Source organism: Perca fluviatilis, chromosome 14, assembly GCF_010015445.1.
Source record: "Perca fluviatilis chromosome 14, GENO_Pfluv_1.0, whole genome shotgun sequence".
Classification (NCBI taxonomy): Eukaryota; Metazoa; Chordata; class Actinopteri; order Perciformes; family Percidae; genus Perca; species Perca fluviatilis.
This window is the reverse complement of record NC_053125.1, coordinates 31593478-31618134: the sequence shown is the minus strand read 5'-3', so window position 1 is coordinate 31618134 and position 24657 is coordinate 31593478. Positions and strand designations below refer to the sequence as shown.

At 41.5% G+C, this 24657-nt stretch overlaps 2 protein-coding genes and 1 pseudogene across 7 annotated transcripts in view; 2 read left to right on the top strand and 1 right to left on the bottom strand.

The window, feature by feature from the left end:
* Positions 1-24657, bottom strand: part of LOC120572864 — a 642621-nt pseudogene that overhangs the window by 218761 nt on the left and 399203 nt on the right.
* The window catches only part of LOC120572802 (low affinity immunoglobulin gamma Fc region receptor II-like), a 395648-nt gene that overhangs the window by 55490 nt on the left and 315501 nt on the right, over positions 1-24657 (top strand).
* LOC120572747 (immunoglobulin superfamily member 10-like) overlaps positions 1-24657 on the top strand; it is a 187999-nt gene that overhangs the window by 5679 nt on the left and 157663 nt on the right. For 4 of the 6 annotated variants that reach the window (XM_039822162.1, XM_039822159.1, XM_039822160.1 and 1 more), the window contains exons 2-4: positions 4232-4585; positions 8958-9095; positions 10198-10560. In XM_039822162.1, coding sequence (XP_039678096.1) covers positions 4232-4585; positions 8958-9095; positions 10198-10560 — 855 coding nt within the window. Of the gene's footprint in view, positions 1-4231; positions 4586-7101; positions 7170-8957; positions 9096-10197; positions 10561-11292; positions 11327-20973; positions 21078-23798; positions 24162-24657 lie in introns of those variants that run through there. The other 2 variants (XM_039822163.1, XM_039822164.1) reach the window with 2 other exon arrangements.

Genomic DNA, 24657 nt, shown 5'->3' with positions numbered 1-24657 from the left:
TGAAATTTAATTAGGAAATGAAAATATCCAGGTGAAATAAAATATATTCCAGACTTTTCAAGGGCCCTCTCTCCCCTTGGGCCCCGGTAATCAGTATCGGTTTTACCCCCAGTCCGACCCCATGTGCACATTTAATTGTATATTTCTTTACACAGTAATGGGGATTGTGATTCATAAGTGTTCTGTTCAACTTTGTCAGTAACTTAAAATATAGTTGAGTGATCGTGCTGTTTCAGTTTGACCAACTGCGCAGTTTTGACAAAGGCTTGTTGCCTAAATATGGAGAGAGAGAGAGATTGTAAACTGTAGATAGGAGACAGAGAGGAAGGGAGGGACCATAGCCTGTAGGGAGGAGGAAGGGAGAGAGAGAGAGATGAAAGGAGGGACCATAGATTGTAGGAAGGAGGAGGGGAGAGACAGAGAGGATAGGAGGGACCATAGACTGTAGGAAGGAGGAGGAGAGCAGGAGGATAAAAGCCAGGGAGGGAGGGTGTGACATATATTGGTCTCTGCAGTGTTGTGGTTGGCTGAATTAATATACTCCTGAACAAAATCTTAAGACCGGGGGAAACATTGCAAGTTTTCCACATTTCACGCTAGTCGATCATAACCGGGTTGTAAGTACTGCTTCAAAATGCTAAAAGAAGAAACGGGAGCAAGAGACAAAAAATAGAGAGTAGGCAATTTATTGACAACTGCATTTAAACTCAAAAAGGCTGTTCATCAGCTTGCGAAACTTGCAATGTTTTCCCCGGTCTTAAGATTTTGTTCAAGAGTGTATAACCTCACCAGGTGCGTTTTTTATTATTTTTATCCAAATCAAGTACAATGACAAATTCCAAAATACATATACACCAGGGGTTAGAAGATATATAAAATATGAAAAAGTAAAAAAAGTAAATATTAGAGATGCACCGATTGACCGGCCGGTGACCGGAATTGGCCGATTTTCACGTGACCGGCCATGACCGGCGACCTGCAGGTCAGTCTGACATATGCCAATTTTATGCCAGTCAAATGCACTCGGGTGCCGCATGATTAACATCACGCAACATGAGCGCACCGCCGCTCAATCGGCTGTTTATGAAATGTCATAAAGTCATAATTACGGCTCTGCAGAGAAGTCTGCTCTACTGATCTCAGGTGAACGGTCAGCCGCTCTCTCTCTCTCTCTCTCTCTCTCTCTCTCTCTCTCTCTCTCTCTCTCTCTCTCCCCCCTCTGAGGCTGAACAACTGGAACATGAAAACCTAACTCAGCGGGTCCCGTGAAATTTGACAGCTTTAGCTTATCGGAAAATAGCGTTGGGCACCCTGACGTTGATGAATTTACTGTTTATTAGACCCCAGATGAGACAAGAAGCTAACGTTAGCGAACGCTGCGGTCCCTCTGCCGCCCCCGCTGCAAAAAAAGAAAAGAAAAGAGAGACGTAGTGGAGTATTCCTCCACTACATTGTATTAACGTTACTGTTTAAAACGCTTTTCAGGTTAGTGGGGATGCATACGACTCCAAACCAACATTAAAAACGTAATCTTCCCTCAGCGTTTAGTTTGTTGCTAAACTGTGTGTAAAATGAGTGGTGATGTTTATGTTTTCAGGTAACGTATTAAAAAATCGGTATCGGCAGTTCAAACTCAATGAAAAATCTGAAATCGGAATCGGCCTAAAAGTTGAAATCGGTGCATCTCTACTAAATATATAACGAAAAATACATTAAATAATTTAGCAGTTCATGCAATTAAGAAATGTACAAATATCAAGAGTCTTTAAGGCATAGGGGTTTGTAGAGTGCTGAATAGTTTGTGCATATTGTAGCATTTCATTAATAAAGATTTTAAATAGAGGTTTTGTGTTACAGAATTTACTTTTGTGAATGTGAAATTTTGCCAATGTATATGTAATAGATATTTTTGTTGTAAAATGCAGACATCATCACCAGAGGAATGTTGACAGAAATGTTACAGATTTAGGGCCCTATTTTAATGATCTGAAACGCAAGTATCAAACGTGAAACGCAAGTAGCTTTGTGGGCGGGTCTCGGGCGCTGTTGCTATGATACCGGCGGGATAAATGACTCTTGCGCCCGACGCAAATCTAAAATGGGTTGGTCTGAAGTAGCTAGGTGTGGTTTGGGCGTAACGTGCAATAAACCAATTAGAGCGTCATCTCTCATTCCCTTTAAGAGCAGGGCGCTTGTTCCATGGCGGATTGCTATTATAACGGCGGATTTGGCCTGGCGCACGCCAGCGGGAGCTGTAAGAGATGCGGCACAGTAATAAATGCCCGTCTTGGCCGGGTGGCGATGTTGCTGCGGCCTCTCGGGCGCATCTCCTCAAGTCTGGAGAGGATTGCTGCAGCCATGGAGCGTGGGCCTCCAAACGCACCACCTGCACCTGTTGTGCCCCTTCCTCTTCCCCCCACTCCATCTCCGTCCACCCGCTCCATCAGGAGCGCATCGCGCATTGCCACTCCCGGACCAGATCCCGCCAGAGTGTCCAATCCCGCCGTAGTTCAACATCACGTCTCCTTAAGTCCTCTAATATTTCCTCATTTATGTCATCAACACATCCATGATTCATGGAAATGTTGTGTAAAACACAACAAGTCACAAAGAACGCTGCGACTTTTTGAGTACTGTACTGTAAAGTGCCTCCTGATCTATGTATGGTTTGCAAAAATGGAAACTGCTGCGTCCGTGTAGATGAGAGAAGTGTATGCGCACACACTACATTATGGCCAAGCATGCGCCCCTAAAATAGCATCTGAATAATGTGCTACTGACTTTAGACTATAGCACCACAGACTTTAGACTATAGCACCACTGACTTTAGACTAGCACCACTGACTTTAGACTAGTTACACTGACTTTAGACTAGAACCACTGACTTTAGACTAGCACCACTGACTTTAGACTAGCGCCACTGACTTTAGACTAGCGCCACTGACTTTAGACTAGCGCCACTGACTTTAGACTAGCACCACTGACTTTAGACTAGTACCACTGACTTTAGACTAGCACCACTGACTTTAGACTAGTACCACTGACTTTAGACTAGCACCACTGACTTTAGACTAGTACCACTGACTTTAGACTAGCACCACTGACTTTAGACTAGCGCCACTGACTTTAGACCAGGTTTTTCCTGGTCAGTGGCGGAATTGTTTTCTGAAACTGATAAAATAGCACCAGAGAATGTTTGCGCCGGAACACGCCTCCTCTTTTTGCTGAACCGCCCCCGGGAGCGCAAATACATTCCCTATTTTAATTTTACTGACGTGCGTCTGTGGAGGGAAAAGTCCGCTGTGCGTCAGGTGCAAAATAAGAATACATGCGTCGGTGTGTAAGGCAATTGCATTGAGTGCAAGATAGGGCCCATAGTCTCACTTTGCCAGACCTTCCTCCAGGAAGTGGAACATCATAATATATGGGGCAAAGTCTTTCCAAAAAGTGAAAAAAGTTTTTTAGTCTTTGCAAATAATGTTTTGCTGGATTGCACAGATGAAGAAATTTAAAACGGACATCTCAAGGTTTTTTTGTGATTAAATATTTTGAAGGTGATTTTCTAACTTTTTTTGCCACCAGATATTTGAAATCAATCTTCCCCATCAATGGATTAGATATGGGATGATGACAATATACTTTTGAAAAAGTATATCTGATCCTTCTGTTTCAGGTTGAAGTGCTTGATAAAAGACATGTTTTCCTTATTATTGTCTTATTATTGTACTAGTCAGTATCTGGTGTTAGGGTTAGGGTTCATGTCTCTCTCTCTCTCTCTCTCTGTCTCTGACTGCAGTTCGTCATTGTAACCGACTTGAGTGGGCAAATGCTCACATTTGATGGCGTCTGGCTTCACGGATGAACCATAACCCTAACACCAGATACCCCCCCCACACACACACACACGCACACATATTTGAGTGAAATAGGTCTTTTGTGTACATAGAAAAAGTCTTAGATCTTTGAGTTCAGCTCATGAAAAATGGGGGCAAAAACAAATGTGTTGCGTTTATAATTTTGGTCAGTGTATGTAGCCACGGTGTAGATTTAACGCAGTGAGGAGGTTCCTAATGTGTCTCAACAACAACTGTTGACCTTGTGGTAATAAAGTCCTGTGATATCTCTCCAGTTTTTACTGATTAATTAACATCCCTTTTTCAGTGTTACACCTGATTGAGGTCTTTAGAAATACCATGACTTTTATTGGTTACTCTTGTTTATTGTTTTTCAGGCGTGAATGTGTTACCAGTGCACCCTGGAGATGATGCCACTCTGCCATGTCAGGCTGATGGTTCCCCCATCAGAGTTGTAGAGTGGATCAGACCTGACCTGAAGCCATATACCGTCCTCTTATACATCCATGGAATCTTGGAATCAGCCCCCCAGAATCCATCCTTTAAGGACAGGGTGGAGCTGGTGGACAGAGATCTGAAGGACGGAGACGTGTCTTTAATTCTGAAGAATGTGAACATCAACGACGCTGGAACATACAAGTGTGGAGTTAAAACCGGTGATACAAACATAGACCCCAACAATGACCCAATCAGACCAATCAGAACCATCCATCTCCGCATTACAGAGCCAGGTGAGTGAGTCTCTCTCCGTGAGTTTTTCTGAGTATCAGGTTGTAGCTGCAGCTCCTCTAGGGTCTCCCATGATGAGTTGGTCCCAGAGAGTCAGACAGAGAGACAATCAGTTCAAATCATCTTAAGATTTAGAGAATATTTGACTTGTGTAAAAGTACTGTAAGAAAAGTTACCTTAAACTTAAAGTACTTCTTACTTTCAATTAACTTTCCTTAAAGCCCCAGTGTGTAACGTGTTTAGTTGTTCATTATCAAAATCTTTGTTGCCTGTTCACAATCTTGTCCTTTTTCATGAATATTGACCACCACCATCAATTCCAAGTATTCCTTTTGGCTTGAAATTTTACATTTGCATTCACATGATGGGGTAGATGCTCCATATTCATGCTCCATCTTGAAATACGTTAGCCGGTAAGGGACATACAGGACATACTGCTCCGCCTTTCACGTTTTGGCTGTCACATGATCAACTCACAGCTGCTGCTAATGCTGCTAATGGTCTCGTATCGTAGCTTCCCGGCCCCGGCTAGTTTGAAGAAGGAAACATGGAGGAGCACACGTATTCAAAATCTAAATTTCAGGAACAGGAGTCTTCTTCGCCCAGAATAAGAAAACGGAGATTGAAAAGAGCGAGATACCGGAGTCATCAGAAAAAAAGAGTGAACATTGGAGCTGCTTTGGACGTACACACCAAATCCCAACTAGTTCTTTCTCTCTCCTTTCTGTCGGGTGGCACACGTGCACGCTCGCGGTGTGAAGTGTATGTCCGCTCCACTCTCCGACATGAACTCCAACAATGACGGCTGATAGACGGCCTTTTGTACACCTTCGCTTTTTGAAGCGTGAAGGCTACCGTAGCTGCAATACGTACTTTGAACTGCGTGGCGAGACAGAGTTGATTGTGATGTAATCTCACACAAGGGAGAAATTCTTACACAATGTAGCTTTAAGTAAAAATCAAATGAATGAAAAATGTGTCAAAGTAAAAAATAAGTCATTACAATGTTTGAAATTATGATCATTTCAGATATCCAAAAGGTCATTCTTCCTTTCCAGAGACAACATTTTAGATATCTGAAAACAGGATTCTTACGAGGAAGAACTACAATTTCAGATATCCAGAATGTGATTTTAAATATCAGATATACACTTTCACTAGTACAAATGGAATTATGACTAGAAGATAAGATAAAAAAGACTTTATTAATCCCACACTGGGGAAATTCTTACAGCAGCTCAAAAGGATTTTTGGGATATCTGAAATTGAAACCCATGAATAACAAAAGTGACGTCATTTGTCCGAGGCAGAATGATGACACGTTCTTTTTGACTAAGAAGAATTGAAATACGGATATCTGCAATATATATCCAGTATAGCTATTAAACGTTAAAACAGCTTGCCTGTTATGTGCATTGTGATGTCCTGTGTTGTGATTGGCGGAAAAAGATGTTTTAACCCACCGTAGTGCTGCACTCACACACACATACAGTATATAACAGTTTTATATCAATGAGAGCAGCAACACATTTCCTACAGCAGGAGTCTGTTCTTCTGTTTTAGAGACAGTGACTGAGGAAGAGATCAGATCAACGGTTCTAATCTAAGGAGATGTTAAGACCTGAACTATTGACAGGGGCGGATTGGCCATCGGGAATACCGGGAACAATCCCGAACGGCCGGTCCATTTCAGGCCGAACCGGCCGGTGGTCCATAAGTTTTATTTTTTTTATTTATTTATTTATTTTCATACGCGACCGGCCTGGCCGGCCGTTCAGCTGCAGCGGAGCGCTGTGTCTGTGTGTGTTTCAGACCGGGCCAAACCAATACTTTCAATCTTGAGGGGGGATACGAGCGGCCCCTCCTAACTTGGACTGATCCTCGTTTTTCCTGACATCCGATTGGCTCAAACTTAAGGTGCCGAAAAAAGAGTTTACTTTCAGTCAGGTTTGGATTTGGTGATGTGAGGTAGGACAGTTTTAGGTTTTTAGGAGTTTTAGGCCTGTATACCTGAGTTGTTTCTGTCTCCACAAGTTTGCTTTGATAAGCTAATTGTTTTTATTTTCTATTGTTGCACACATACACTCTCATCAGGAGGAGAGAGGAGGAGGAGAAGCAGCAGGAGGAGAGAGGAGGAGGAGGAGGAGAGAGGAGCAGTAGGAGGAGAGAGGAGGAGGAGGAGGAGGAGGAGGAGGAGGAGGGAGGAGGAGGAGGAGGAGCAGTAGGAGAGAAGAGGGGTAGCAGGAGGAGAGAGGAGGAGGAGGAGGAGAGAGGAAGAGCAGGAAACAGACAGGTAGAGGGGCCATTGGGGGCAGTGTGCAGGGCTGGGTAGGCAATCATATTAATATGATTGCCTACCCAGCCCTGATATTGATATGCAATCAGATATTTACATATAGGATAAAATGCCAATAGTTCCACATACTAGATAATAACTTAACTGAAGCACAGATTGAATTAGAAAATGTTTTATTCTTAGTCATATTTATAACTGATGTTCTTCTCATGGATATGTAGCTGCACAATCAGTAAGCAGAGGCAGGGTCCATCACAGGGCAAGCTGAGCCAGGGAGCCAAGCTGAGAAAGTAAGGAGACACACACACACACACACACACACACACACACACACACACACACACACACACACACACACACAAATCTCTATTTTATGGGACTGCATTGTAGTTTTTGAGTATATGAGTGTGAGTATTTGTAACTATTTGATCACTCCAACTGACTGTGCACATGACATTCTGGTAGTTAGCAGTATACTGTGACTTATGTGTTGGAGATTAGGTTTTGCTGACCTGGTTGTGTTCAGTGCAGTGGTGACTTGCTTATACAACCTGAGGAGGCAGGTGTCATCCTAAAGTTTCTTGAAGGTCTTCAGCGTAATCTGATTCTCTTTATACCATAAAAACACTATTAGAATTAAAATAACTGCAAAAAACCCTTCTGCTCGTGCACCAAGGGCACTCGCATAAAAGGCCTCTCCATCTTAAAGTCCCGGGCTGAATTTCAGTCCCAGTACGGCCCTGACTATTGATTAGAAATTGATCAGCTTCATGTGTCACAACAACAACTCTTGATCTTGTGGGAATAAAGTCCGGACGGCTAAGTACCATGTTCGTTCTGCGCCTGTGCGAGAGGAAATAAATCCATACCAGCAGGCAGCAGTAATCTATCTTAATACATCCATGTAATCTATTCCTCATTCAACAAGGGGACCGGATATAAATGTTGCTATGATACCCACAACCAACAGCTCTCAGCAGCAGAACTGAACAGAGCGTACGGTCCCTCTGCTTCACCCCCCGCCAAGAAGACAGCTGTACCAGGGGATTTATTTATTTCATGTTTATTTTCATAGGGACAGATGTTAGACATAGACATGTGTGGAACAAATCTTCGATCTACAGCATCACAGCATTTATAGCTATTGCTAATTTCCAATGCCAGTCCCTAGAAAGGCTTTTAAACATTCATGAAAACAAACAAACAATTAAGAAACATAAAGCACATGAACATAAAAGAAACCTACATCTGTTTATTTTGTAATGTGTAGGTATGTAGAGATCTTTAAAAACAACAATTGTTAAAATAAATATACCTTAACAAGTAGTTATGTATATCTTGTTGTACGTTTGCCATCTTATGGACACAAAAATATTTATTCCAATCGTTCGAACCTTTGTGTTTTTAGAAGGAACATTCAAACGTTATTTTCCACCAGTTTTGACCAGTTTTAACAGCTCTGTGTGTGTGTGTGTGTTGGATTGATCAGACGAGATGAAAAATGAAAGGAGCCTTGGGTGAGCCTGTCACAGTCGTTTGTTTTTCTCACTCTCGTTTTCAAGCTGAACAGCCAATCTGGTCGGCCGACAGCGGCCAACGCCGATTGCTGACGTTTGGCAATGATGCGGGACACACCGTCGGCCCAATAAAATCATTGATTTAGTTAAAAATGTAAGTAATAAAGCCTGTTACTCAGAACAGGAAGTCTCTCGTTAGATGAAGTGACGCTCACCGTCTTCCTCTTAGCGTGCTCAGTGTAAGCTGACGGCATCATGAACCACGTTCTCCAGGAACACCTTTCGCCCGTTCTCCTCATAGATCAGACCAGAGACGCTCTTGACTCTGCTGTTGGTGAAGTTGGTGACTTTACGGTGTCTTCTACGTTACTGCTGCATCGCTCCATCATTCCCCAAACTACGCGCGGTGGCCCGAGGCCCAAATCACAAAATGCACATGCAATAAATGTGCTTCAAAAAATGTGTAGCGCTGCACTCGGCCATTTAATCACATCACAGTCTTAGAAACTGTTGACTTTGTGGGAATTAATTCCTGACTCATGTTTTTTTTCTAATCTTCAGATTCCAAGGATGGAAACTCTCCTGTAGGCCTCATCGTTGCACTGACAGTTGTTACATTATTACTGCTTCCTGTAGCTGTTGTTGCAGTGGTTGTTGTCTGGAAGAGGCAAAGACAAAGACGTGATGAAAAGAGAACAGGTCAGTCTGCTGATGATGAAGGATCGGCCGTTCAGTTCATCTGACAACTCCCAGAGCTCTTTACACCTGACTGTTTTCTCATGTGTTGTAAATATTCAACACTTTTTCTTTCTGTAGATGTGTGTGGAACTCTGCTGTTTTGTTTTTCCCCCAATCTCTTCCCTCTAGGAGAAACAATGCAGAACTGTTGAAATAACAGGACTTTTTATTATTAATAATTGTTTGTTATTGTTTTCAGTTGTGATGGTGGTACCAGGGTACCCTGAAGATGATGTCATTCTGCGATGTCAGGCTGATAATTCCTCCATCATAGCTGTAGAGTGGAGCAGAGCTGACCTGAAGCCAGATACCATCCTCACATACAGAGATGAAGGGTCGGTTCTAACCAACCTGCATCCTAACAATAAGGAGGACAAGGTGGAGCTGGAGGACAGAGATCTGAAGAATGGAAACATGTCTTTAATTCTGAAGAATGTTAGCCCCACTGACCAAGGAACATAACGAATGTCGAGTTGTATCATCTGGTTCAAGATGGAAAAAATATTCCTTTTCTCCCCTCTGAGCCAATCAGAATCATCCGTCTGCAGGTTAGACAGCCAGCAGGTGAGTGAGTCTCTCTTAGTCAGTTTTTCTGAGTATCAAGTTGTAGCTGCAGTTTCTAACATCAGAGAGGATGAAGACTGCTCCTCTATCACACATTTACTGACTCATATGTTTAATCAGCTTCAGGTTCTCTTGTTAGAAACTCCTCTCCTGTAGGCTGATAGCTGTGGACTGGCAGCAGGTGTTCTGCTTCTTGTAGCTCTTGTTGCAGTGGGTGGTGTCCTAATATATAAAATATGTAACATAAGATCAGGAGCGCCTGCTGATGATGATGATGAAGGATCGGCCGTTCAGTTCATCTGACAACTCCCAGAGCTCTTTACACCTGACTGTTTTCTCATGTGTTGTAAATATTCAACACTTTTTCTTTCTGTAGATGTGTGTGGAACTCTGCTATTTGTTTTTCCCAAACAATCTCTTCCCTCTAAGAGAAACAATGAAGAACTGTTGAAATAACAGGACTTTTTATTATTAATAATTGTTTGTCATTGTTTTTCAGTTGTGATGGAGGTACCAGTGCGCCTTGGAGATGATGTCATTCTACCATGTCAGGCTGCTGATCCCTCCATCAGTGATGTAGAGTGGAGCAGAGCTGACTTGAAGCCAGAGTCCATCCTCTCATACAGAGTTGAAGGGTCGGTTCTAACCAACCTGCATCCTGACTATAAGGAGGACAAGGTGGAGCTGGAGGACAAAGATCTGAAGAAAGGAAACATGTCTTTAATTCTGAAGAATGTTAGCAGGGATGACCAAGGAACATACAAGTGTCGAGTAACATCAGGTGGTTCAATGAGGACTAATACTACCGTCCTCCCCTGGGAAACAATCAGAATCATCCGTCTGCAGGTTAGAGAGCCAGCAGGTGAGTGAGTCTCTCTCAGTGAGTTTTTCTGAGTATCAGGTTGTAGCTGCAGTTTCTAACATCAGAGAGGATGAAGACTGCTCCTCTATCACACATTTACTGACTCATATGTTTAATCAGCTTCAGGTTCTCTTGTTAGAAACTCCTCTCCTGTAGGCTGATACGGTGGACTGGCAGCAGGTGTTCTGCTTCTTGTAGCTCTTGTTGCAGTGGGTGGTGTCCTGATATATAAAATATGTAACATAAGATCAGGAGCCGCTGCGCATTGTGATGATGATGATGATGAAGGATCGGGCTGTTCAGTTCATCCGACAACTCCCAGAGCTTTTACACCTGACTGTTTTCTCATGTGTTGTAAATATTCAACACTTTTTCTTTCTGTAGATGTGTGTGGAACTCTGCTATTTGTTTATCCCAAACAATCTCTTCCCTCTAAGAGAAACAATGAAGAACTGTTGAAATAACAGGACTTTTATTATTAATAATTGTTTGTCATTGTTTTTCAGTTGTGATGGAGGTACCAGCGCCTTTGGAGATGATGTCATTCTACCATGTCAGGGTGCCTGATCCCTCCATCTGTGCTGTAGAGTGGAGCAGAGGCTGACCTGAAGCCAGATACCATCCTCTCATACAGAGTTGAAGGGTTCGTTTCTAACCAACCTGCATCCCAAATATAAGGAGGACAAGGTGGAGCTGGTGGACAAAGATCTGAAGAAAGGAAACTGTCTTTAATTCTGAAGAATGTTAGCACCACTGACCAAGGAACATACAAGTGTCGAGTAACATCAGGTGGTTCAATGAGGACTAATACTACCGTTCTCCCCTGGGAAAACAATCACATTCATCCGTCTGCAGGTTAGAGAGCCAGCAGGTGAGTGAGTCTCTCTCAGTGAGTTTTTCTGAGTATCAGTTTCTATCTGCAGTTTCTAACATCAGAGAGGATGAAGACTGCTCCTCTATCACACATTTACTGACTCATATGTTTAATCAGCTTCAGGTTCTCTTGTTAGAAACTCCTCTCCTGTAGGCTGATACGGTGGACTGGCAGCAGGTGTTCTGCTTCTTGTAGCTCTTGTTGCAGTGGGTGGTGTCCTGATATATAAAATATGTAACATAAGATCAGGAGCGCCCGTGCTGATGATGATGAAGGATTTGCCGTTCAGTTCATCTGACAACTCCCAGAGCTCTTAAAGGAACACGCCGACTTATTGGGAATTTAGCTTATTCACCGTAACCCTCAGAGTTAGACAAGTCCATACATACCCTTCTCATCTCCGTGCGTGCTGTAATGCTGTCTGACGGCTCCAGCGGCATCAGGCCAGCACAGAACATGCAGGTGAATGGTTCCATCCTACTGCTCCGAATAAGTGACAAAATAACACCAACATGTTCCTATTTACATGTTGTGATCATAGACTGTTAATATTAATGGACAGAGCATGTGTGACGTCACCCATTGGTTTGTGGAGCGTGATATGAGTCGTCGAGTTTCGTGCGTTTATGGGCGCAGCCATCATGGGGTGCCGGATGTGACGTTTTTAGACGAGAAGTAGGAGAGAGGGAGGAGCCGTAGACAGTTGGGCGGTATCTGACTGTATTTCTTTTTTTTTTGAGTTAGCAACGCTGCTTACACCCTTCGTTACGTTACACACGTACACTGGCAATCTGGATGCAACTTCTACTGAAAGCATAGCTAGCATACATAATTCAAGGTAAGACTGCTAGGTTTTAAATATATCTTTGTCCCATAGTCATATAAGAGGAGTCATATTGTAAAGTAAATGTATCTGATGTTACCACGTAAATTGTCTAACGTTAGCTAGCCACTTATGGTAAAACATGCTAACGTTAATTTTCTGCAAATTGAAGGTTACGTTAACGTTAGCAGAAATAAGATAAGTTAACTGACTTAAAGTTACACTAAAGAACAATACACTGTTGTTAATTCATCTGTATTCTCCTAGATAATTAATGAAGTACAGTTACATGCTAGTGTGCATATATATTTAACTATGAGGGTCTCAAATCGAAATTGATGACTCTTTTTCTTTCTTTCAGAAATAGGAGTGTGGAGAACCATGATGGCATGAGCCATGATGGCATGTGCACCCAACCCAATTCCTCAGAATTCAGTAATAGTTACTTTTCTTTTTCCACTGTGCATTACAGACAACCAACAGACTGTCACACTATGCTCACTGTAATTGTAAAGCAGCTTTTATTTCTTTACCCAGGCATTTGGACTTGACTGAACAATGCTGCACAAGTGCTTTAAGCTCTATATGTTAAGCTATATTTTTATATTGTGGTTTGTAATGTCAACCATTTCTACTGTAATTAACAATGTGGCACTAGTGATTCAACTACCTCTTTTATTATGCAGAATTCACTTGTGACACTTGTGAAAGTAAGCCTTTACCTTGATCCACAGCAGTGATTTATGTGTGGAATTTACACTGGATTGTAAAAGGTGAACTACATTATTTAATTCATCACTTTAAACATGTTAAAAATATTGCCAGTGTTTGTGGTTTATGTAGTTTTTGAAGTTAATGCCCATTTCAATGTGAAATAAAGGTCTTTCTAAAGCTACATTTGTTGTTTTTCTGAAGTAACTATAGGAACATACAGTATTGTAGTCATACAAGACATTGGTAATTTGATAGAATTTGTAATTGATTAAAAGTGTCTATTTGGGCTTTAATCAACATAAATTATTTCTTAAATGTTACCATACTTACTTGAATGTTGACAAAGGATCAGCAAAATGTATTTTGTGCTTTTCTTGTGTCTTTATGTACTTGTCAATTTTAATCACCATGAAAACACTTCACCAAAATCCTTTTAGATTAATTTATATATTTGAATATATTTCAAATACCTAGTCAAGTATTTAGTAGGTAACTGAAAATGCACTAGGTGCTGTTTAATCGTTGTAGGGTTATTGTAAATTCATTATAACAAAAGTATGATCACAAATTGCAAAGAAAAAAAACAACTTATTCAATTTAATAATTAAATCAATGTACCTTATATTTACTGCACTGACATTTTTAAAGTATGAAAACTAAAAACCATACAAGGACATGCAATGTCAATATCTAATTCTAACAGTTTAATCCTATACATAAAATATCTCAATTATATGCCTTATACATATTTCTAAAGTGCTAACTTTTCTTATACATATTTCTAAAGTGCTAACTTTTAGGTTTGAATGGTGAACAGAACGCAGAGCCAGGAGTGTGAATTAACAGGTTTTATTTTGAAGTATCGAGTCCAGGTTTCTGGGGGGGTGGAAAAGCACGTCAAAGTTTCCAGGATGGAGAACGGGTTGGTGGTTTCTGGGAAGGAGCGGGTCCGTCAGAGGAAGACAGCAGGCCGGCTAGTGGTGGGGGGTCCAGTGATGGTGGGTGTCTGCTCCGGTGGATGGCAGGAGTGAAGCGGTAGCAGGGGTCAGGTTCCAATGGTAGCTGAGGCACAAGAGAAAGGATAAGGACAGGCAAATGTTTGTAATAGACAAACATGTAGTTAAGGCATGGTAGATCACAATGAATTATATTAATATATGCGCTTGTACATGAATCTATGCTTCAGTTGAGGACATGCAGTATTAAGTAAACATACTGCTACATATCAAATTTATCTTAGACAATGTGTATTGTACGCAACACTTTTTTAATGATGTGTACATTTTGGTAATAAACAGCACTTGTAAATATAGATTGTAACATGTATGTGACTCATCTTAAAACAGACTAATGTGCTGACAGAAGGTCTTCAAATAGATTAGCAGACACAACTACAGTAAGAGGAGGAAAAGACATCAGTGTAACAGCATCAACGCATATTCTGGCCCACTGCCCCCCCCGGAGACCTCCGTCTCCGAGTCTACCGCGTTCCCCCGCGGCTTTGTCGGGGTGAGGGTGACAGTGATGCTGTGTGGTGCGGTGATGCTTTGTGGGGGCGGTGATGCTTTGTGGGTGACGGTGATGTATGAAGGTAAATATGGTGCAAAACGTGAGAGCTTGTAGAATACAATGTGAGAACTTGCAGAACAAAAAAATGTAACTTGTATGTTAAAATTTGCACTTGTAAAATAAAATTTGCACTTGTAAAATAAAAATTTGCACTTGTAAAAATTATTCACATTTGAAGTCACAAAAGAAAAAACAGAGCTTGTAAAAAATCTGAACTTATAAATAGATTTGCACTTGTAGAAAAATATTCACAAATGTGTAGATTGATATTTGCATGAACACAATAACAGCCAACTTGTAATGCAACGTTTACTCATGTACTTTTTTTTTTTACTCAGGTTGATTTTCCATCACAACCACAACTCAGTGATTACAACCTCTCGAATCTGTCACTGTATGCGCTCCATCACAAAGGCGAATCTGCGCCGACTTTTGCAACACTTGTTCGCGATACATTTGGTGCAAAACTAATTTGTACCTGTGGACTTAGGCTGTGGAGCTCTGATCCAACAGAACGGGGGAAAGCAGGGTTTCTATCGCCAGATGAGGGACAACTCTGTCCGGCTTATTTAGCTATGTCGCATGGAAGCCGGTTGAACCGTAGAAGCTAGCGTTAGCTAACTAACCAACCAGCCGATTCTAAATAAATACCTTTTAATTATCTTAACACTTTTAACAGTCAAACTGAAACACTGGCGGTGAGCTCCAGGTCCGCGCAGACGGACCGTCACCAGCGAAGTATCGGCCAGCGGGAACTCGCTATTATTGCCAGAAAGCTTCGCTGCCGACCTCGACCTGCAGTCGGAGTCCCGCCGGGACACAGAGAGCCCCGCGCCGGTAGCAGCTCACGCGCTAGTGTTGGTGGAATAGCAAGCTAGCGTTAGCTAACTAACCAGCGCTAAATAAATACCTTTTAGTTATCTAAACACTTTAACAGTCAAACTGAAACACTGGCGGTGAGCTCCAGGTCCTGCAGCCGCAGACAGACCGTCATCAGCCGGGTAACACGTGCCAAGTTCTGCATCCCTGCCAAGACTTCCATCCATAAGGGGAAATAATGATTTTATAAGGCAAAGTAGCTACTGTTTAATTAAAATGTAGGCTATATACATTCCTTTGTCATGTTCATCAATGATGATTATAATTTTACAACGTTTAGAGACATCAATGTTTTATCAGACTATCATCCTTGCTACCTGGGTGCAAATCTCGCAGCAACGAGGGGTTAAGAGATGACGCGTATTATTCCGAAAAATGATTGCTGCTGCCCGCGAGGTGGATGTAATTCTGCAGAAGCTATTGTTGCTGCCAGCGGGTGCAATGATTGGCAGTGAGGCACAACATCAGCAAAGCAAGCTGTGGTCATGGCCGGGAATGTGCCGATGCTACCGGGTGCGGGGCTCTCTGTGTCCCGCTGGAGCTCCGACTGGTTGAGGAGTTGCGGGCGGCTTTCTGGCAATAATAGCGATGTTGCTCCGCTGGCCGATACCCGCTGGTGACGGTCCGGTCAGGACCTGGAGCTCACCGCCAGTGTTTCAGTTTGACTGTTAAAAAGTGTTAAGATAATTAAAAGGTATTTATTTAGAATCAGGCGGTTGGTTGGTTAGCTGACGCTAGCTTGCTATTCAACCAGGCTTCCATGTGACATAGCTAAATAAGCCGGACAGAGTTGTCCCTCATCTGGCGATAGAAACCCTGCTTTCCCCGTTCTGTTGGATCAGAGCTCCACAGCCTAAGTCCACAGGTACAAATTAGTTTTGCACCAAATGTCGCCAGCAAGTGTTGCAAAAGTCGGCGCGAATTCGCCTCTTTGTGATGCGAGACGCGCATACAGTGACAGTTCGAGAGGTTGTAATCACTGAGTTGTGGTTGTGATGGAAAATCAACCTGAGTAAAAAAAAAGTACATGAGTAAACGTTGCATTACAAGTTTGCAGCTGTCATTGTGTTCATGCAAATATCAATCTACACATTTGTGAATATTTTTTCTACAAGTGCAAATTTCAATTTACAAGTTCAGATTTTTTTACAAGCTCTCATGTTTTTCTTTTTGTGACTTCAAATGTGAATAATTTTTACAAGTGCAAATTTTTATTTTACAAGTGCAAATTTTTATTTTACAAGTGCACATTTTTATTTTACAAGTGCAAATTTTTATTTTACAAGTGCAGATTTTTATTTTACAAGTGCAAATTTTAACATACAAGTTAAATTTTTTGTTCTGCAAGTTCTCACATTGTATTCTACAAGCTCTCCACGTTTTGCACCATATTTACCTTCATAGTGATGCTGTGTGGGTGCCGCCGCGGCGGGGATGATATTATGTGCCTGTCCTTCGGGCACCTCCGGGTAACGTTGCCCAACTCTCGGGCAGGAACATATTTCAGTATATTCAAGTAAAAGCAGTCTCTGCTTGTCCTGTGCGAATGTGCCACACGAAACTCAGATGTGAGGGGGTAATTTCTAAATCACACGCAGTCCCAAAAGTATTCTAATCCCGTGCGAATATAGGGTTTAATATGACTTTGCACCATAGCATTAACTATATCAGGCTTTGATTTAAGCTAACATTAGCTACCATTTCATGTAATGGTTGTGTTAGCTTGCGGGTTAGGTAAGCATGCGCATCGATTAGCAATAACACCAGATATGGTTAAAAATAGATTGCCGGCGAGACCGTTATGCATACCTACTGTATACGACTGTAACGTTAAATATATATTTGAATCCGTTTATAAGGTCTGCATAACGTAAGCCCGCTAGCTTGGTTAGCAAGGTGCAATCTAGCTAGCTAGCAAACTGATATGAATTGGGATGCTAACGTTCGCTAACGAAAAACAGTATTTAAAAATATGAACGTTACTTACCAGAAAAACTGAACTGCCGAGTCCTTTGAGTGTCTTGTCGTCCAACCGAACGCTGAACAAGATATTATTAGGCAACCAAAGTGTCACAGTAACTACGAAGAAAGCTGGTCAAACTCCAAAATGAAGTTGACGTGCTTCGGATAAGCTTTGCTAAACCTCTGTCATGATTGACAGACCGCGAACTTTCAACAAATTGTATTGTATTTTAAGGAATCAGGTGACCAAGGAGAACAGAGTGAAAAAGAGAAAATATTTTCAGAAGAGAATTAAAGACAGTGGTACAGATAGTAAGAGAATGTGGAATGTACTTAATGAAATCATGGGGAAAAAATCTACTTGTACTTCTTTTGTTGAATTGAATGGAGTTTATTTGACTAAGCCAATACAGATTGCAAATTATTTTAATGATTATTTTGTTAATAAGGTTTCTAATTTTAGAGAGACAATGAAATACACTGTTGATTCCAACTCAAATGAGCTAATTGAAAGGTGTATTATGAAAGATAAACTGTGTAGTTTTGAATTTCTTCAGGTTAATGTGCAGGTGGAAATGTTGTTGAGATCTTTGACTGTTGGTGGGTCTGTTGGTACAGACAACTTGGATAGTCGGCTGTTGAAGTTAGCAGCTGGACATATCTCTAAACCAATCTGTCACATTTTTAATAGATGTCTGGTTAGTGGTGTGTGTCCAAAACTTTGGAAGGAGGGTAAAATAATCCCTTTACCCAAAGACACAAAATCAACTTTTTGTGGCCCAAATAGTAGGCCTATTAGCATTTTGCCTATTCTAAGTAAATTATTGGAAAAGATTGTATTTGAGCAAGTGCAAGATTACTTTACTAACAATGATTTGACCACTATGTTTCAGCATGCTTATAGGTATGGTCATTCCACCTGCACTGCAATGACACAAATGTCGGATAGCTGGCTTACATCAATTGATAACTCAATGCTGGTGGGTACACTATTACTGGACTTTAGTGCTGCCTTCGATGTGATTGACCATGACATTTTAATTTCTAAACTTATTAGTTATGGTTTTACTTCCTCAGCAATCAAGTGGTTTAAGAGCTATTTGTCGGAGAGGTCGCAAAGAGTTTATTTTAATGGTGCATTATCTTGTAGCAAGTCCCTGGATTGTGGTGTTCCTCAAGGAAGTTGCCTCGGACCTTTGTTATTTTCAATTTTCACAAATGATATGCCGTATATACTCAGTAAGGCTACATTGACTATGTTTGCTGATGATTCTACTCTTTATTATGCAGCCCCTACATGTTCAGAGCTTAATCAGGTTCTGTCTTGTGAGATTAGCAAATTGTATAATTGGATCAAAACAAATAAACTTGTACTAAATATTTCAAAAACTATGAGTATAATATTTGGTTCTAAGTATAGATTATCTGACAATCCTAAAATTAATATACAAGTTAATGGTCAAAATGTACAGCAAGTAAAAAAGGTGAAGCTTCTTGGACTTTGGCTCGATTCTACATTGTCATGGTCTGATCACATCAACAAAGTTGTTGCTAAAATGGGCAGAGCTGTTGCAGTAATGCGTAAATGTGCAAAAATTTTTAATTCACGGTTGTTTAGTCGTGTTGTTTGTACATTGATTTTGTGTCATTTGGATTACTGTTCTGTTGTGTGGTCTGCTGCATCATGCAGTCATTTAAAAAAATTACAAGTGGCTCAAAATAAGGCTGCAAGACTGGTTCTTGGTTGTTCTTCGAGAACTAGTGTTGCAGTGATGCATGAACGTCTTGCTTGGCTGGTGGTCAAGCATAGACTATCTGCTAATATGTTAGGATATTTTCATAGAATTATTAACACTCGGATTCCAAAATTTCTTTATGACAATATAATTTACTATTCAGATATGCATTCACATTACACAAGAGGGGCGAATAGTCGACAGATTTCTTTACCGCTACCTAAATCTGACTCTATGAAGAGGACCGTGTTTTATAGGTCAATTGTGTTTTGGAACAATCTTCCAGTTGGGGTTCGTGAAATCAAGGGAAAAACTGGTTTTAAAAAAAGACTAAGACTGTATTTGTTTTTAACATCATAATATTGTCTGGATTGGCTGAGAGAGGTTGTATCATGTGCTATGTTGTTTTGTATTATTTTACTATTATTCTAATCAGTACTTTTTTGTATTGTTGTTTTTTTCTTTTTCTTTTATGTGTTTTAATATATGATATTTTTGTGAGTAATTGTGACTGTAATTACTCACACACGTTTTGTATGTATTGTTTGGACCCCAGGAAGACTAGCTGTCGTCTCGGCGGCAGCTAATGGGGATCCTTTTAAATAAACAAAATAAACAAAAATCACATCATAGCCACGCCCTAAAACACCCTCTGCTTTATCGCCGATTTTAAAATCAATGAGACCATAATTCAAAAAATGAACATCATTCTGTGTTGCAGAAGACTTAAAACTAGCGATTGAGACCATAAACTCTTCAAGAAAATGTGAACTGAGGTAATAAATTAAGTGAGAAGTGGGTCACTTTCTCATAGACTTCTACAGAAACCGACCTCCTTTTGCAACCGCACGTGTCGCCACCTGCTGGGATTCAGATAGAATGCAGGTTTAAGGCACTTCCGCATTTGCAGCACTTTGCGAAACCGGATGGACTGTCCACTAATAATATACAGTCTATGGTTGTGATTTATAGAGTCACAGCGTGTACAAAAAACAACGTAACATGAGACACAGCCGTCTTCTAACAGTAAACAAACCAGGAACTATATTCTCAGGCGGAAGAATATAGTACTTAATATAGTACAGAATATAGTGATATGCTCACAGCAAGCCTGTCTGAGAATATAGTTCCCGGTTTGTTTACAGTTAGAAGATGGCTGTTTCCCATGTTACCTTGTTTTTTGTACAACATGTAAATAGGAACATGTTGGCGTTATTTTGTCACTTTTGTCCCAATTCGGAGCAGTAGGCTAGATGGAACCAGTTACCTGCAGGATCTGTGCTAGGCTAAGCTAATGCTGGAACCGGTCAGGCAGCGTTTACAGCACGACGGAGATGAGAAGGGTATGTATCGACTTGTCTTACTCTGGGGGTTACGGTGAATAAGCTAAAGTCCCAATAAGTCGGCGTGTTCCTTTAACACCTGACTGTTTTCTCTTGTGTTGTAAATATTCAACACTTTTTATTTCTGTATATGTGTGTGGAACTCTGCTGTTTGTTTTTTTCCCAACCAATCTCTTCCCTCTTGGAGAAACAATACAGAACTGTTGGAAAAAACAGGACTTTTATTATTAATAATTGTTTGTTATTGTTTTTCAGTTGTGATGGAGGTACCAGTGCACCCTGGAGATGATGTCATTCTACCATGTCAGGCTGATGATCCCTCCATTAGTGCTGTAGAGTGGAGCAGAGCTGACCCGAAGTCAGATACCATCCTCTCATACAGAGTTGAAGGGTTGGTTCCAACAAGCTGCATCCTAACTATAAGGAGGACAAGGTGGAGCTGGAGGACAGAGATCTGAAGAAAGGAAACATGTCTTTAATTCTGAAGAATGTTAGCAGGGATGACCAAGGAACATACAAGTGTCGAGTAACATCAGGTGGTTCAATGAGGACTAATACTACCGTCCTCCCCTGGAAAACAATCACAATCATCCGTCTGCAGGTTAGAGAGCCAGCAGGTGAGTGAGTCTCTCTCAGTGAGTTTTTCTGAGTATCAGGTTGTAGCTGCAGTTTCTAACATCAGAGAGGATGAAGACTGCTCCTCTATCACACATTTACTGACTCATATGTTTAATCAGCTTCAGGTTCTCTTGTTAGAAACTCCTCTCCTGTAGGCTGATACGGTGGACTGGCAGCAGGTGTTCTGCTTCTTGTAGCTCTTGTTGCAGTGGGTGGTGTCCTGATATATAAAATATGTAGCATAAGATCAGGAGCGCCTCGCTGTTGATGATGATGAAGGATTTGAAGTTCAGTTCATCTGACAACTCTCAGAGCTCTTAAACGGAACACCGCCATATTGGGAATTTAGCTTATTCACCGTAACCTCCTTAGACTAGTCCATACATATCCTTCTCATCTCCGTCGTGTGCTGTAAGGCTGTCTGACGGCTCCAGCGACGGGGCCAGCACAGAACAGGAGATGAATGGTTCCAGCAATCCTACTGCTCGAATAAGTGACAGAAATAACACCAATATGTTCCTTATTTACATGTTGTGATTTATCGTTAGCGCAGGCGTGTACAAAACAACGTAAATGAGACACAGCCGTATTCTAACAGTAAACAAACCAGGAACTATATTCTCAGGCGGAAGAATATAGTACTTGGCGGAGTGATATGCTCACAGCAAGCCTGTCTGAGAATATAGTTCCCAGTTTGTTTACAGTTAGAAGATGGCTGTGTCTAATGTTACGTTGTTTTTGTTACACGCGAGACTCTACAAATCACACCATGTAAATAGGAACATGTTGGAGTTATTTTGTCACTTTTGTCCCAATTCGGAGCAGTAGGCTAGTTGGAACCAGTTACCTGCAGGATCTGTGCTAGGCTAAGCTAATGCTGGAACCGGTCAGGCAGCGTTACAGCACGCACCGAGGTGAGAAGGGTATGTATCGACTTGTCTTACTCTGGGAGTTACAGTGAATAAGCTAAATTCAAGCCATTAGCGTGTTCCTTTAACACCTGACTGTTTTCTCTTGTGTTGTAAATATTCAACACTTTTTCTTTCTGTAGATGTGTGTGGAACTCTGCTGTTTGTTTTTTTCCCAACCAATCTCTTCCCTCTAGGAGAAACAATACAGAACTGTTGAAAAAACAGGACTTTTTATTATTAATAATTGTTTGCTATTGTTTTTCAGTTGTGATGGAGGTACCAGTGCACCCTGGAGATGATGTCATTCTACCATGTCAGGCTGATGATCCCTCCATCTGCGATGTAGAGTGGAGCAGAGCTGACCTGAAGCCAGAGTCCATCCTCTCATACAGAGTTGAAGGGTCGGTTCCAACCAACCTGCATCCTAAATATAAGGAGGACAAGGTGCAGCTGGTGGACAAAGATCTGAAGAAAGGAAACATGTCATTAATTCTGAAAAATGTTAGCACCACTGACCAAGGAACATACAAGTGTCGAGTAACATCAGGTGGTTCAATGGGGACTAATACTACCGTCCTCCCCTGGAAAACAATCACAATCATCCGTCTGTATGTTATAGACCCAGCAGGTGAGTGAGTCTCTCTCAGTGAGTTTTTCTGAGTATCAGGTTGTAGCTGCAGTTTCTGACATCAGAGAGGATGAAGACTGCTCCTCTATCACACATTTACTGACTCATATGTTTAATCAGCTTCAGGTTCTCTTGTTAGAAACTCCTCTCCTGTAGGCTGATACGGTGGACTGGCAGCAGGTGTTCTGCTTCTTGTAGCTCTTGTTGCAGTGGGTGGTGTCCTGATATATAAAATATGTAACATAAGATCAGGAGCGCTGCTGCTGATGAGATGAAGGATTTGGCCGTTCAGTTCATCTGACAACTCCCAGAGCTCTTAAAGGAACACCACCGACTTATTGGGAATTTAGCTTATTCACCGTAACCCTCAGAGTTAGACTAGTCCATACATATCCTTCTCATCTCCATGCGCGCTGTAATGCTGTCTGACGACTCAGCGGCATCAGGCCAGCACAGAACATGCAGGTGAATGGTTCCAGTAATCCTACTGCTCCAAATAAGTGACAAAATAACTCCAACATGTTCCTATTTACATGTTGTGATTTGTTGAGTCACAGCGTGTACAAAAACAACGTAACATGAGACACAGCCGTCTTCTAACTGTAAACAACCGGGAACTATATTCTCAGGTGGAAGAATATAGTATTTGGGCGGAGTGATATGCTCGCAGCAAGCCTGTCTGAGAATATAGTTCCCGATTTGTTTACAGTTAGAAGATGGCTGTGTCTAATGTTACGTTGTTTTTTGTACACGCGTGCCGACTTTACAAATCACAACATGTAAATAGGACAGTAGGCTACTATTTTGTCACTTTGTCACAATTCGGAGCAGTAGGCTAGTTGGAACCAGTTACCTGCAGGATCTGTGCTAGGCTAAGCTAATGCTGGAACCGGCAGACAGCGTTACAGCACGCACGGAGATGAGAAGGGTATGTATCGACTCGTCTTACTCTGGGAGTTACAGTGAATAAGCTAAATTCCCAATAAGTCGGCGTGTTCCTTTAACACCTGATTGTTTTCTCATGTGTTGTAAATATTCAACACTTTATCTTTCTGTAGATGTGTGTGGAACTCTGCTGTTTATTTTTCCCAACCAATCTCTTCCCTCTAGGAGAAACAATACAGAACTGTTGAAATAACAGGACTTTTTATTATTAATAATTGTTTGTTATTGTTTTTCAGTTGTGATGGAGGTACCAGTGCACCCTGGAGATGATGTCATTCTACCATGTCAGGCTGCTGATCCCTCCATCTGTGCTGTAGAATGGAGCAGAGCTGACCTGAAGTCAGATACCATCCTCTCATACAGAGTTGAAGGGTCGGTTCTAACCAACTTGCATCCTAAATATAAGGAGGACAAGGTGCAGCTGGAGGACAGAGATCTGAAGAATAGAAACATGTCTTTAATTCTGAAGAATGTTAGCACCACTGACCAAGGAACATACAAGTGTCGAGTAACATCAGGTGGTTCAATGAGGACTAATACTACCGTCCTCCCCTGGAAAACAATCACAATCATCCGTCTGCAGGTTAGAGAGCCAGCAGGTGAGTGAGTCTCTCTCAGTGAGTTTTTCTGAGTATCAGGTTGTAGCTGCAGTTTCTAACATCAGAGAGGATGAAGACTGCTCCTCTATCACACATTTACTGACTCATATGTTTAATCAGCTTCAGGTTCTCTTGTTAGAAACTCCTCTCCTGTAGGCTGATACGGTGGACTGGCAGCAGGTGTTCTGATTCTTGTAGCTCTTGTTGCAGTGGGTGGTGTCCTGATATATAAAATATGTAACATAAGATCAGGAGCGCCTGCTGCTGATGATGAAGAAGGATTTGCCGTTCAGTTCATCTGACAACTCCCAGAGCTCTTAAAGACACGCCGACTTATTGGGAATTTATTCTTATCGTAACCCCCAGAGTTAGACTAGTCCATACATATCCTTCTTATTCTATGCGTGCTGTAATGCTGTTCCACGGGCTCCAGCGAACAGGCCAGCACAGAACATGCAGGTGAATGGTTCCACTAATCCTACTACTGGTTGCGACA